We start from the raw sequence: 15,306 nt of genomic DNA, 5'->3' as shown, positions 1-15,306 counted from the left end.
AGAGAGACACTGTTTTACAAGGAAAGCAGTAAAAAGCGCGTGAACCAAAGAGCGTATGTAACAAGGATGTAGTGGTGGATAAACCCAGCTCTTGCACTCGTGTTTATTAGTTGTTGTTGGGGGTTTTTTTTCAAGCCACTATGAATATGCAGTCTTTATGCAAATTTACAGTGCAGACTGGAAATGTCATTAACACTGAATAAAGTGTTTTTATTTCAGTCGGCCTTCTTGAGCTAAACTAATTGAAATGTTATTCTCCGACAGGATGAACTAAACTCTGTTTTTTGTTGTTGTTGCTGAATTTGTTTAATTTGTTTGCTTTCTTGAGAAGTGGTGATAGACCGGCCATTCTCTCTGGGCTTTTGCCTTGTATACAGGGAAACCTAAAGTTAACTACCTGCAATTAAAATAATGTGAAATGAGATTCATAAATAGTTTTATATAATATACTTAAATATAAGAATATATTTAGATATAATGTACTCGTTTTGTTTCGATGGTGGACGTGTAAAAGATAAAGAAAGGGAAAAAAGATATTAGAGTTAGAGTGTAACGTGCTTTGATTTACAAAACAATTTGTAATCTGTCAGCTTGTGTAATGCACCTGAGCCTGTATTCCAAAACTGAAGAGAAACGTGGATTTAACTCTTATCCACTCCAAAGGTCTAATTTATGTTACAGGTAAGCAACATTTCAGTAAAGCATTCTGAAATACTTAACAACAACAACAACAACAACAACAACAACAACAACAACAACAACAACAACAACAAAAAAGTAATATTATGCATTCCAGACCTAATGGAATTTTATAACTCACCGATAAAACTTAAGTCTCAGCTTCATTCATTCAGCTGTTGCATTTAAATATTGGGCCCATTCATTATGGCTGAAGCCAATGTGGGATTTTAATTTTTTCCAAGTTTTCCAGTGATCAGATTGGATTAACGTGTACAGTCAAGTGCGCTTGCTTTTAAACAAAGCTAGTAATTCATGACTAATGGAACCTATAGGGGGCATGTCCAACAAAAACAGTGTGTGTCAAGTGGATTAGGGTGGCCTGATGGGCAGGTTTATACCCTATACTCTCTCACCTGACCTTCGTATGTCGTTATGCAGTTACAGAACAGCCGAAAAGATGCGGGGCAATTCTTTTTTCATTTATTTTGGTTTCATGATGAATAAAGTTTATTAGAATCGCATAAAAGCCCCTTCTCTAACTTAACGCAAATAAAGCCGGAGGACCTTAACAGCACCCATACTTTTAAAAATGGTTTGCTTTTATTTTGTTGATTATATACTAGCTTCCTAATCAGGCTCAACAATTGAATTTACGTCGGCATCGAAATCACAGCACAGTACTTTGGCTCCATCTAGTGGTTCAACACAAGACTGACCTTTAATAGACTATCATAAGCTGTGTCCTAACATAATTATACGGAGCTGGAAACCAGTAGATTACTCACTCTAGCGCTTAATCTAAAACATTGAAATACTAACATAGCAGCTACATTGTAATTTTAAAAAGTTTCAATGCAAATATAATCAAATCGTATCATTTATATACAATGCATGCATTTAATTTCCTATTATTATACTTTCAGCGTTTCCAGTCTTACGACTGTAATTTATATGCCAACTCAATTTAATTATCGAGTCACTGCCCAAAATAAATGATCCATCATCCACCTAATATGGGCCACTCATGGTTCGCTGTCTATATTACATAACCTCATCTTTTCCTACATGAGCGCATTGCGCCACCTTGAGGCCAAGACACAGCAGTGTTGAAGGACCTAGGCTGGGCAGAGGGGTTGCAGGAGCAGCAGCAGCATCGCTGTTCATAACCTTCTACTCATCGGATGCTGTTTGCCCATAGAGCACCTGGTGAGAGACATTTTGCCATTGTTTTATTTCCCTAACAGGCCTGCGCTGATGCCTTTGGTTGCTTCCTCTGATATAAGGATGAAGACAGTGAAATGAGCTTCGCTGTTTGTGCGACAGACCTATACGTCGCCCATAATGGTCGATCGTGGGATATCAGCAGGCAGCATCCTAAACATGATTTGGTTGGCTTTAAAGCACGTGATAACAGATATCTGTCTAAATTAGCCTGTGTTTGGCTTAAAAGGTGTGCGTAAAGGGATGTACTGAACGTGACAGATTAATGCACGCTTCAGATGACATGTCGCTAATAAATGTTAGACTCATTGTGGCCAGTCTTGTGTTTATCCTACAATCTGCGCGATATTGGGATGAAATTAGATGATACTTTTTGCTTATTATTAGCTGGTCTTTGCTATCATTCTTAAATGGCTCCACGATGAACGCTGGACTGAGATATGGCCTAACCGAGCTAATTTTCAGGCTCAGTCATTGGCCGACTCTAACTCATCAGCTGCTGCCGCTTGCAGCCTCAGTTGATGTGTGGTCATTTGCAGAGGAGATTCATATCAGAGTGGGTGAAGCCGTGTGTGTGATCAAGCGTCTAAAGAGAAAATCTGGGCCACTAGGAGCCAGCCTACTGAAAGGATGGACCACGTAGTTCTCTATTGGGAGGTTGGGGGCTGTCCCATTGGGCTTGAGCTGACGTACAAAAAGGAGCCTCACATATGACAACGTGTGCGTAATTAAATCTTACTAATTCACCTATGACTCTCTCGGAGCATGAGTCAGCAGGCCTGCCTACTAATAATGCAGAGAGGGGACGGGGTGTTTGTGTCAGTGAAAAGCGCTGTTGTGCTGTTTTGTGTGCATGGGAATCCTGACAACTGCCTGGAAGTCATATGAGAGAATCATGGGGAGCAGAGAAGTGGATATTCTATTTACGTCTCTATTTTCTCTGTTTCCTTGACTTCCTGTGGTCGGTGTATATGCCTGTCTTCTGTTTGGCTCAGAGTTTCTGGATCTGATTGAATTAGCTGTCATATTACATGTTTTATTATCTCTTTCTTTCTAAGCCCCATCTCCCTGTCACCCTCACATGCACTCTCTTTTTGCACAGTATCTAACTATTCTTCCTCCTTTTTCAGTGGAGTGCGTTGTGAAGCTGATGACAGGACAATCCTGCTGAGCGACTCACTTTGGGAGTTTAGAAGAATGCCTGAAATACTGTAAGCTGTCTCTTTATTTTTGGAACTTACATTTTTTTTAAATTTCTTGTTGTTAGCTGCACTACATGGACTGATAAGCTTGCCAATGTCCTCGGGTGATAACCGAAATAGCTACTGTGCATATGACACACAAGCACACGCACAAATGCTGAAATAATTTTTGCTTTATGTAATTATATGAAACAGCATGCCTCACCCACTCCTGTTTACAGTGTAAGAGTATATTTTTTCATTGATCGAAGGATAAATATTTAATGGTCTCATTAATAGATTTATAGCTATAAACTGCAGTCTAACACTGTTCTTGTTTTCAGCAGGATGCATTAAGGGGCACATGTGAACTTGTCAGGCAGAGATGAGTCTGACTTCCTGGTTCCTGGTGAGCGGTGGGGGGACACGCCATCGTCTCCCCCGAGAGATGATCTTTGTAGGGAGGGATGACTGTGAGCTTATGCTGCAGGTACTGTACTGTGAATCCACCCGACATATGATCTGAGCTGTCATTCTTACTCTGACTGGATTTTTATCTGAAGCACTGAGATTAGTGAGGATTATAGTGATTGACTGGATCTTGTATGGTTTAGTCCCGTAGTGTGGACAAACAGCATGCTGTCATCAACTATGAGCCAAATACGGATGAACACAAAGTTAAGGACCTGGGCAGCTTAAATGGGGTGAGTGAATTTTTTTTAATTTATGTGTATGTGTCTTAAAGCAACCCCTGCCTAATGTTTTTTAATGCAATAAAATCTACATCAGTGTGTCCCAAAATTAAATATCAAACATTTCCCTGAAAGTATACCTTATTTATTCTTATTTATTCTTTTTCGGGCCGTGGCTTTCTCATCTTCTACTGCTTCCGTTTTTACAAATTTTTATTAGTTTCTCTTAAGCCCTCAGTATTCAAGGAAATGCATTACTTTGAGTACTAAATTGCCAGAGTGCCCCTTAACTGCTTCAGCAATTTACTGCTTACAAAAGTAGTCGTGAACCTGTTCTAACATAATTTGGTTTTTTCTTTGGATTTAAATTATTTTCCAACCCTAAATAAACTGAAAGACGTCATTTTTGGTAGTGCAAATATTATACATAGCTTATGACAGGCAGCTTGATGGTGCAGCGGCTAGCGCTGTCACTTCACTGCTCCTGGTTCAAACCTCTTAGTCGGCTGGGGCCTTTCTTTGTGGAGCTTGCATGTTCTTCTTGTGCTTCCTGTGAATCTGTGGGTTTCCTCCAAGTGCTCTGGTTTCTTCCCATAACCCAAAGACATAAATTTTATCCTAATTAGTGATTCTAAATTGACCGTGGGTGTGTGTGTGTTTGTCTATGTTCAGGGTCACACCCATGATCCTAATTTGGGTAAGAGCTTTAAGACAGATGGATGAAAAAAGTGGCAGAGTACAAACATTTTTATGTGTGTACAGATGTTTCCCTGCTTAAATTCAACATGAAATAAGCTTTTTTGTGTTAGATCTGGTTAGGATTGTGACTAAAGGTCTGGTACAAAATTGGCAGTTGGTTTGTGTGTTATGGACAGCATCATTGTTATGCAAGCAGTACTGAGATTTCAGGAGACTCTAAATAATCTCACTTTTGTACAAAGTCCTCATATGTTGTTCATAACCACATTGTTTCTTTGTTTGTTCCCAGACATTTGTCAACGATGTCAGAATACAGGAGCAAATCTATGTCACGCTGAAAATTGATGACAAATTGAGGTTTGGATATGATATCCTTTGAATGTATTCTTGTGTTATCTGTCAAACCCAGTAGCACGCAGTACAAGGTCAGTGAACATGGGGTGCACTGTAACTTTATCGGTTCTTGAATAGCCTGTGAATTCTCATTGCACTCTGCCTACTGCATAATAGATAAGGCTATCAGTGCAGGTTTCTCATCCCTGCAAAGGGCTCGTCATCTTTTACCTTAACTTGTCTCACATACCAACCTGTTTACTGTGGTTCGAGGAGAGATGCATATTCCTGAGGAGGCCCTCAAGGTTAGATGACACGCTACACAGAAGAACAATATTCATATGTTTGAAGACGGTGTAAATAGTTGTGTTTGAAACAGGATAGGTGCAAAGATCTTGTACTTTTTCATCAGTTAGGAGCAATATTGTAGAGAATAGATCAAAGAGTTCTGCTGAAGTGGGCAAAATGACTTTTCAAGATTGATGAATTTGCTGTTTCATCAACAAAAACTGCCCAGGTAGCTGCAGAAAAAAAAATAATGCAGATTTCTTATTCATGAGCTAGAGGAACATAGCACATTATCATTCAAAATATATGCGAACAGTATGGCATACGATCAGTATGCCATACTGCTATCTGGAAGATTAAAAAGCAAGAAAAAATCTAGACAAGATATACATCGTAATTATTTTGACAGTATTGTGTAACCTTTGTCTTTGGCTAATTCCCCTTGTTTCTGTTGTCTAATTTGTCAGCATGAAAAGTTTAGCAGCCAACTTCAGTTGAACCAGAAGAAACTCCCAGAGGCAGAATCATCCAAATCTCAAGTCAAACCACCTGAGGCAGCAGCTGCACAGGTGTGTGAGGGAGCCACTGCCAAGCCAAGTGAGGCCAACAGGTCAGAGGACAAGGCAACAGGTAAGTCTGAGCATTGAAAGTTAAAGGACACTGGACACATATAATATAGTAAATCTAATACCTTGAATCGATAAAATATTCCCAGATACATAAACTGATAATGAAAGAATTTTTAGAGGTAGTTCTTAAATAGATTTTAGGACTACAAACTATAGCAGCCGTACTCTAGGACAGTGGCAGACGTTTGGTAATTTAGCTTCTGTATAATGCCACAGAGGATTCAAAATCAGACAGTCAAGATGTGTGAAATATATTTCCCTGTTTTCACAGGTTCAGATGAAGTCTTTTCTGTTATTATTTAATGACAAATTAGACAGATAAAAGACAGCTAATTCCAAATGTTGAACTTGCATTTGGTATCCATTTTCGGGAACTCTTAGTATGATCCAAAGAGATGTAGACACAAAATCTTACGGTGTCAAAATAAACAATCTGGTGCATTCTGAAAACAAAGGAATGCAGTGGTCCACCCAGCAACACCCCAAGGCCTGAAAGACCATGAAAAATCAGAATCAGAATCAGAATACTTTATTGATCCCTGGGGGAAATTATTTTTTGTTACAGTGCTCCATTTTAAACCAACATTAAGACAAGACAGACAATACGCTAACTAAGAATAGTACAATATATACATATATATACATACATACATAAGTCACTTATAAATAAATATTTGGAAAAGAAACATGTGTAGTTGTAGCAGCAAACAGTGTGTTAAGTGGATGCGTTGTACAGGGAGATGGCCACAGGCAGGAATGATTTCCTGTGTCGTTCAGTGGTGCTTTTCGGTAATCTCAGTCTCTCACTGAACGAGCTCCTGTGACTGACCAACATGTCATGGAGTGGGTGGGAGGTGTTATCCAACATTGTCTTTATCTTGGACAGCATCCGCCTCTCCGACACCACCTTGAGGGAGTCCAGCTCCATCCCCACAACATTGCTGGCCTTACGGATCAGTTTATTAAGTCTGTTGGCATCTGCGACCCTCAGCCTGCTCCCCCAGCATGCAACAGCATAGAGGATCGCACTGGCCACAACAGACTCATAGAAAATCCTCAGCATTTTCTGGCAGATGTTGAAGGACCTCAGTCGCCTCAAAAAATAGAGACGACTCTGAAACAACTAAAGTCAATGATCACAGAGGGTTGCAGGGTTGTTACCTTACAATAAAAAGCACCTTGGGAAACTGTTGTGATTTGACACTATATAAATAGAATTTAACTGAATCAAGGGCCTAAATATAGATGGCAAATTATATGCAGTAATATTGGGGATGTTGCATTACAATGACCTTTACCTGAAGCCTATTTAGGGTCTCTAAGCCTCAATTAATACATATGTGCATTCCTATATATAAAGAAATGTACTGTTTTGGCAGGGGATGTCACAGTGCTGCACAGGGGCACCCCCCTGTATGGCCAGCCTGCCTGGTGGGGAGATGGAGACACTGAAGACCAGCATCCAGGAAAGTCAGAGGACAAGAGTTCAGACCGGAAACGAGAAAAAGTTGAAGCAGGTACCAACAATTATTGCTCATTATCAGTTTACTTTTTTGGAAATATTACAAATATTCTGTAAACTTTATGGTGCCAGACAAATATCTTTGTATTAATTGTGCCAGAATCTAAGAAAAGTGAGGAGATCCCAAAGTGTACCCTGCAAACAGCCTCTAATCAGGAGCCTAGCTACTTCGAGATCCCAACAAAGGATGCAAAGGATCCCTCAGGAAGTAAAGTCAGCAGTGAATCCATCTCAAGAGAACAAGAGGGTGGTGCTTCTGCTGCAGCAGAGCCTGCCCATGGCCACGCCTCCTTCACCATTGAGTTTGATCCTGGGGCCTCAGGTAAAGTGACTGTCAAAGACAGGGTTGCGAAGGTAGGACCAGAGACCAGGCCACGCCCTAAAAGGGCTGTTGGGGAGGAGCTGAGTCCTCTTCAGACAGCCATGGTCGCAGCAGAAGTCAAAGTTGCTGACTGGCTTGCTCAGAATGAGTTACCATTGGCTCTAAAAGAAACGGTTGCAGAGGATGATGGCGAAAGCGTGAAAAGCGATGTGCCTGTACAACTGCGGAGTCTTAAAGGTGTGTTTATATGATATAGAGTTTGGTATAGTGTACAGTATTACACGCGATACTTACTTTATCACTCTTATGCAACATTTTGATCTATTACCTCACTATCCAGGAAGTAAACATGAGGATGGCACTCAGAGTGATTCAGAAAATGCACTGGGTGAACAGCGCAGGGATGCAGCGCTAGAAGAGCGCTCATGGGGACTCTGGGGAAGCATGGGGATGAAGATCAGAGAGGGTCGTGCAAACGTACCAGAGGGTCTCTTTGCAGAGGAAGACAGTCCTGCACGTCGTCGTAAACCTTCAACATCCAAAGTAGCAGAGAGGAGACGTGGCTCAGCACCCCATCAACAGAGCGGGCGCGACGAGTGCTATCATCATGGAGATGATTATAGTGATAGAGGGACTTATACCATCGAGCTGGAGAATGGAGATCATGAAGAAGAAGAGGCTAGGAAACTGATTGACAAGGTAAAAACGTTAAAGTTATAACTCTTTTTTATAGTTTATCATCTAATCTCCTGATCATAATATGTTTTCTTACTTGTGTATATGTTAGGTGTTTGGTGTGGACCAGGAGTCTGGGTCCAGGGTGGGGAGTGCTGACCAGAGAGAAAGACTCGCCTCCCAAAGGTCTGGCACTGGAGACCGAGGAAAACCCGGACGCATGGAGACAGAGGTGTAACAGCGTTCTTCTAAGTTATACTCAATAAGCTGTCTTCTGACTGACTAAAGCAACATCTGTTTCCAGTTATTGACATGTTTTTGTTTTATTTCCACGTTTGCTTGTTTAGGTCTTGTCTGAAGAGTTGATGGTGGGTGGTCCACGCTGGGTGTCACAGTGGGCTACTCTAGCTGCCAGTCATATTAGGACTGACCCTGAAGGGTCAGGAGGCGAAAGCCACATCTTGGTCACGGAGGACAGAGGTATTAAGTTTAGGTTTACTAAATCTCAAAAAAGGATTCCTTTAATATTTATTAAATTAATTTCAGCATTTTGTTCATGCTTCAGTATGTAAACGTTTGCTAAACAAAGTCCACAGGGTCCAATCACACACTGGGGTTAAATGATAAACACGTTGTAAAAGCAGCATAAGTAGACAGGTGTCACAAATTTACTCATAATTCAGTTATACAGCAGTCTGTCACATTAGGCTTGTCATTTTTCTGTAATAGCTATGGTATACTGTTACAGTGGTGGATAATTACAATGCAAAGAGTAATCCAGATGAGATAAAAGTTAAATTAATTTGTCAAGGATATGAATGCTTGCAGGCCTTCTTCTTAATTGGTTTGTGCAATATAGCCAACCAATGACAACTTATCACTCTCTTTATGTAGTTTCTACTCTTCAGACTGTGGACAACAAATAGAGTGGCCATCTTAGGCACACAGCAGCCACTCAGAAGAAAGTTAGCTTAGGTGGTCTCCTTAAATGCACAGAAGCTAAAATGGCATGTGTCAGAAAGAGTATGACGCCTACTTCAGGTTAGCTAACATAGCTGCCAGGCTGCTGGTCACATTTCACCAAATAGGCATTAGGCAAGCAACTTTTCATATCCAAGAGGAAGATTTATTCCTGATTATTTCACTAACATACAGCAGACTGTAATTATTTGCATTTGGCACAATAGAGTCACGTGACCACAGTGAAGCCAGAGGTTTCATGTTAAAATATTGAAGTATCGCAATATTTTACAAGTGGAAGACAAAATAGTTTCTTAACGTGTGCCACTTTCAGTCAAAGGTCTGAAATTGCAGCTTTTTTGTTTTTTAAAGAAAATAACCTTTCTGACTAACTACAGTGGAACACCAACTTACGAATACCCCATTTAACAAAAAAATTCAAGTTACGAAGGCACGTAACGGCAATATTTCTGCCCGTGTTACGGCAAAATACCCGTGTAACGAAATCCACTGGCTCTGATTGGCTGAGCCCAGAATGCCCACAATGCCTTCCGTATCATATGACAACCCCCTTGGCTTTCGTACTTGCGCTTCGCTGTTCCACTTGAACGACGTATTGTTGTTGCAGTTAGCAATTAGCCTATAGCCTATCGTTCACTCAAAAGGCGCGATGGGTGCTTTGACTTACGAACATTTTTGACTTACGAAAGACCCTCGGGAACGAATTAATTTCGTAAGTCGGGGTTCCACTGTATCTGAATTTTATGTTTTAGCTTCTCGTTGCTTCAAGTTGCAAAAATAATTGAACAAATTTTTATTGGGACTTTCTATTAAGGATCTTTATTATAGCCAACTATTAAATTAAAAATCTGGCAAACACCTCTAACAGTGCACTGATTCTACCAGTATATAATCCACTATATATGTATATATGTATGTTTAATGCACATTCTGATCAAATATTTTCTTTCTTTTCAGCTGATATAAGTGAATCCAGCCACTCAGCCTCCTTTGCCTCTACTGGGTACACAGAGCGCAAGAGGAGAACCCTACCCCAGCTGCCTGGTGAGGATCTCAGCCTAGGAAGGAGGACCCCAGGCTCAGGCCTACGTGCAGATATGGGGGAGAAACAGGACACAGAGCTACAGGAGAAAGAAAACCAGGAGGAAAAGGTGGGCAGAGGAAAGACTCGACCCGGCCAGTGCACAGGAGGTGTGGGCAGTCACAGTGGCAGCCCTAGTCGTTCGTCACCAGCCAAGTCGCAGGATAGTGGTGGTGGGAGGTCAAGTCAGTCAGGTGTGTTGACAAAGCTCCCACCTCGTCCCATGACCAGCGGGGAAAAAAGAATGGAGGAAGTACGGAGGAGGAAAAAAGAAGAGGAGAAAGCCAGGGAAAGTAGTGGGAAACCCCTATTGAGACAGGAGAGCTTCACTGTGGAGAAGCCAAGTTCCAACGTCCCTATAGAGCTCATACCACGTATTGATGGTCTCACAGGCAAAACTCAATCTAGAGAGCCTGGCATCGACAGCGCCACACTGCAGAAAGACTCAGAGGCTGTAGCAGCCTTTCTAGAAACCACTGTGTCAGACCAAGGCGATCCCCCAAGTCAGTCCATTGAAGGATCCATGTCACCAGAGTCAGATGTTGACACGACAAGTACAGTAAGCCAAGCTGATGGAGCAAGGAAAGTAGTCCAGAAACGCCGAACTCTAGCAGGACAGCAGAAAGAAAAAACTGTAGTTTGCTCATCTGGCAAGGGTCCTGCTGGTGGTAGGGAGACCCAGGACAAGAGGGTCAAGAATAGAACTTCTGGTCCTTCACAGCCAAACCGTCCTTGGACTTCCCTGGATCTCACTGATGATGATGTCAACTCCAATTCTCTCTTATCAGACTCACAGCCCACCTCCACGAAAGACTCCAAAAACTCACATGCTAGAGGTCAGACAGGGAGCACAACAGTTGGAGCCAGCACTAAGTCTAGCCGGGCTAAGATCAGTCAAGCTCCTGCCTCTGCTTCCGCCAGTAAAGCCACCAGTGTCCCCAAGCCCAGGCCTACCAGGGCATCACTGTTGCGGCGAGCCCGGCTGGGGGATTCCTCAGACACTGAACCTGCTGACCTAGACCGGATGTCTGTGGCCTCTGAGGCCTCCACTGCTAGTTCCACATCCAAGACAGGGATGGCAAAAAGAGGCATGTCCAGAATAGAAGCTCTGGCACAGCCAAGGAGGCCAAGAGTGGGCTCCCCGTCTGCCCAGAGTGACTCAGAGGCCACTGTGACAAGGAGTAGAGGTCTGGGGGCCCGCGGTGCAGGTGATTATGGCATCAGGCAAGGATTGAGAGGGTCCAATATGACTTCAATGCCTGGACCCAGAGCAAGAGCTAACAGTGCCTCCAAGCTACCTGACAAGAGTAAAGGAACCTCATCACATGCCACACCTGCATGTAAGTGTGTACACATTTTTTTTAAATGTTCCTAATTATGCTTTGACTGCCAAAAGATTGTACAGTTACCTGCAATTATCTACTTAAAGAAGAATTCATCTGGCATCTTAAGCTTCATCTAAGCTTCACTGCCATTCTTTCCTCAGCTGGAACTCGGTGGCGCCGTGTACCAGTGGAGTATGCTTCCACCTCAGAGGATGAGTATGGCTCAAATCGTCACATATCCAAGCAGGGGCACACACGGCTATTCCCGTCTACTCGAGTAGCCCAGCTTGGAGGTTCAGCTCCAGCAACCCCAAATCCTGCAGGCCTAGCTACCGTGAAGCAGCACTCTAGGGAACAGGATGAGTATATGAGAGATTGGACAGCACACAGCGAGGAAATAGCCAGGTACGTAGGTGAGAAGTACTCCTGTGTATATGAGTGGATGAATGAGTCAGATAGCAGTATTCTAACACATTTTTCCTGCTTTAGGGCATGTGCCTCTTTATTGCTTCTTTTTTTTTAGCTTAGGGTTGCAGTTCTTTTTATTGGATCTTATTTTACAGCTGTTATTTTGTTTTAAATAAATATCACAAAATAACACAACAAAATAACATCACACTTATGTTTGCTCCACAGGATAAGTCAAGATCTTGCAAAAGACCTGGCCATGCTAGCCAGAGAGATTCATGATGTGGCAGGGGAGATTGACTCAGTGAGCCCTGCAGCGACCGACCCTGGAGCTCTGGTATAGTTGTTGCATCTTAAACTAATTATAGCATACAAAATATAAGGATTCAGTTTATTCAATAACATTTATAGCAATCCTAATGCTAATAGAATACAGATTCTTAATTCTTAAGTTTGATTACATAACATGGACAAAAAAATTGGATCTGAGGAAAGAATATCAATTTTCAATATATTTTATTTCCGTTTCAGTTGGAGGAGCGTGTGTTTGATGACAGTTTGGACCTCGGCGGCTCCTCCACACAGCATAATAGCATTCTGGGAACCAATGGGCAGTCTGTGGAGCTTCGATCTCGTAGGTCTAGCGGACAGAGCTCCAGGTCCATTCGGCGACAGACATGGAATAGAGATGATGTAAGGCCTTGCTTCAATTTTAAATATAATGTTCTCCTCAATATATGGCCTGCTATGTACCATACTGCTAATCTAGATTTTGAATTTGATGTGCTTCTCTGCATTAGAAAGTGAAAGTATGTGGAGCAGCAAACACAGCAAGTTTAGAGTTATGTTAAGAGCAAAAATAGCAAGACGTTCATGTCAGTCTGTACCACTGTTTGACACTAGAGGGAGCTCGATACATGCTAGTTACAGTCATCCCTTAATTGGTATGTGACTTTTGTTGCCATGATGCCAGGTCTCTCTTGGAAATGAGATTTTTAATCTCAATGAGATTTTTTACCTGGATAAATAAAGGACTAATAAAAAAATAGGCCAATGTAAACCTAAAAGCAGTGGTAAAGCTAATGAAAAAAATGATGTACTTAAATTAACTAAATGTAGCAATAGTACAGGTTGTTTACATTTTACCGTGTAAATTAATCACTTTTTGCCAGTAATTTATAACTGGTAGATTCAGATGATATTTTTTTACTGTCTTTCAGGCGGTCCCAGACAATTTGCTGCTAGCTTCTGTGACTCAGCTGTCAACCAGGATACGCCAATCTGTTGACAGAACAACCTGCAAAATCAGGCAAGTATTGTTTGACCACGCTAAACAAAAATTGATTTTCACGTGTTGTTGTGGTTATTTATATATTCAATGCACACACTAAAGAGGGATTGCATGATACAAATATTGTCTGTGTGTGTACAGATTCTTGTCTGTGTTTTTTGTTGGAAATAGCAGGTGACACAGTTTGAATGACACATCACACAGGCTTACTCCGCCACCCAGTTACATATTTTTCTCATTAGAATGACAATTCAAAGGCAGATTTTTTTCAATGCTACAATGTGCTGATGGCATCTGAATGAAATAATTTAAGCAGTCACTTAATCTATATTAAACATGTTTTATGTATTTCACTTTTATCCTATTTTTGTAACAACCTGGCTTTGCAGGATCCTCTTCAAGGATAAAGAACGAAAATGGGATGAGATTGAGACCAAACTGCAAGCAGAGCATGACTCCTTACTGCTCAAGAGCTCAAACAAGGTGATGAATCTGCTGAAGGCTTGTGAAACAGACAGGACTGTGATATTTATAGCCAAATAGGCAGCACTGGTGTAGAAATTACAATATTAGTGTAGCATTTTGGTCCATCAGTCAGTACAGCGCTTGTTCACCGTGAAATATTTTAAAAGGATGGATTGCAATGGAGAAAAACAGATACAGTGTGTAACAAGATTGTGATCCGATTCTGTCTTTATTTTATGGAGACTCTACATTTAATGTATTGAAGCTTCTGGAATGTGAGCCGATAGATAACCAACCGCAAACTCATCTTTCCTTATTGGGGTTATTTTGGCACAGTTTAATTCAACCAAATTTTAAAAAAGAAGTCCACAGTCACAGTATATTCCATAAGTACACATTTATAGAAGTAATCTTTTAGCCTTTTCTTGGCTTGAATTAATTGAACACTATTTTCAATCCAGTCATTCCTTACCATTTTCTGATTACTTATTCTAAGCAATCATAGTGAGTGCTCACAGTGCTATAGCTGTTTGGAGAATGAAATCAACAATGTCATACACCCTTTAGATTAACTTCAAATTAATTTCAGTATTTAGGCACCAAATGTGATTAGACTGTTTGGAGAAAAAAAAAGACTTACAACTTCACCTCTACACACTTTTACCTCTCTCCAGCACAGGATCATAAATTCTGACTGTAACACTGTCTGGCCTCATGTGAACCTCTGAAAAGAGATATGTGTGTCCACGACACAAGTTAAAGGGCTCGTAAAGCATTACTGAGTGTAAAGGGCTCGGCTCCAAACTTTTTCCTGAGGCAATGAAAAGATTAATCGAGTTGATTTATTTGCTGTAAGAGCCTTCACTTACTTAATCAGGCCTGAGACCAGCTTTCATTTTTCTATCACATTCTCTTAACAGGAAATTTCAACCATCATTCAAGACTTGAAGAGGGTGGAAAGACAACTGATGGGTATGGCTCTACCTATGCTTCTCTTTAGTTTTTGGAAGAAAAGCGTGAAATATTGTATTGTTGTATTGTATTCTGCAGTGTTACTGCAGTCTACACCACGGGAAGTCTTATGATGTATTAAGTGGGACTGTTTTTCTCTGCTCCAAACTGACAGTAATTGACATGATGGTAGATCCAGATGGAACTCTGGATGCCCTGTCCAACCTGGGCTTGACCAGTCCTCTGACTGACCAGAAGATCAGCCCAGGGGCTCAGCAGAGGGCAGCTGTGTTACAAACTGAAGCAGAAGCTTCTTCACGCACACTTTCATCCTCCAGGCCTGAATTACTGTCCACTGAACCTGTTGGATCTTCAAACCATGCAGAAGTGTCAGAACGAGACCCAGGGCTACAGCAGAGCTCTAATTCCTACAACTGACATTCCACGGTGGATTAATCCAGAATGCAATCAATTGGAGATATCAGACACCCTCAGAGCAGACCCTGGTGTGAGGTTAGAAGTTTTTCTGAGATAAGATGAGGACCCAGAGCAATGCCTTTT

At 41.4% G+C, this 15,306-nt stretch overlaps 1 protein-coding gene across 1 annotated transcript; it reads left to right on the top strand.

Annotated features, from left to right (window-relative positions):
- Positions 1-3,468: 3,468 nt before the first annotated feature.
- Positions 3,469-15,183, top strand: cep170ab (centrosomal protein 170Ab). Its single transcript, XM_085356316.1, has 18 exons — positions 3,469-3,573; positions 3,698-3,787; positions 4,764-4,842; positions 5,054-5,112; positions 5,563-5,725; positions 7,104-7,241; positions 7,347-7,805; positions 7,909-8,267; positions 8,356-8,475; positions 8,591-8,723; positions 10,182-11,645; positions 11,792-12,035; positions 12,267-12,375; positions 12,570-12,731; positions 13,259-13,347; positions 13,719-13,812; positions 14,715-14,766; positions 14,921-15,183. Exons 1-18 carry the CDS (start codon positions 3,469-3,471, stop codon positions 15,181-15,183), a joined length of 4,182 nt encoding a protein of 1,393 aa, XP_085212442.1.
- Positions 15,184-15,306: the final 123 nt, after the last annotated feature.

The sequence above is a fragment of the Diplotaxodon limnothrissa genome, linkage group LG6, assembly GCF_057381915.1.
Source record: "Diplotaxodon limnothrissa isolate DT_005_m linkage group LG6, D_limnothrissa_male_GT1.1, whole genome shotgun sequence".
NCBI classification, from domain to species: Eukaryota; Metazoa; Chordata; class Actinopteri; order Cichliformes; family Cichlidae; genus Diplotaxodon; species Diplotaxodon limnothrissa.
This window is presented reverse-complemented; position numbering and strand designations above follow the sequence as displayed.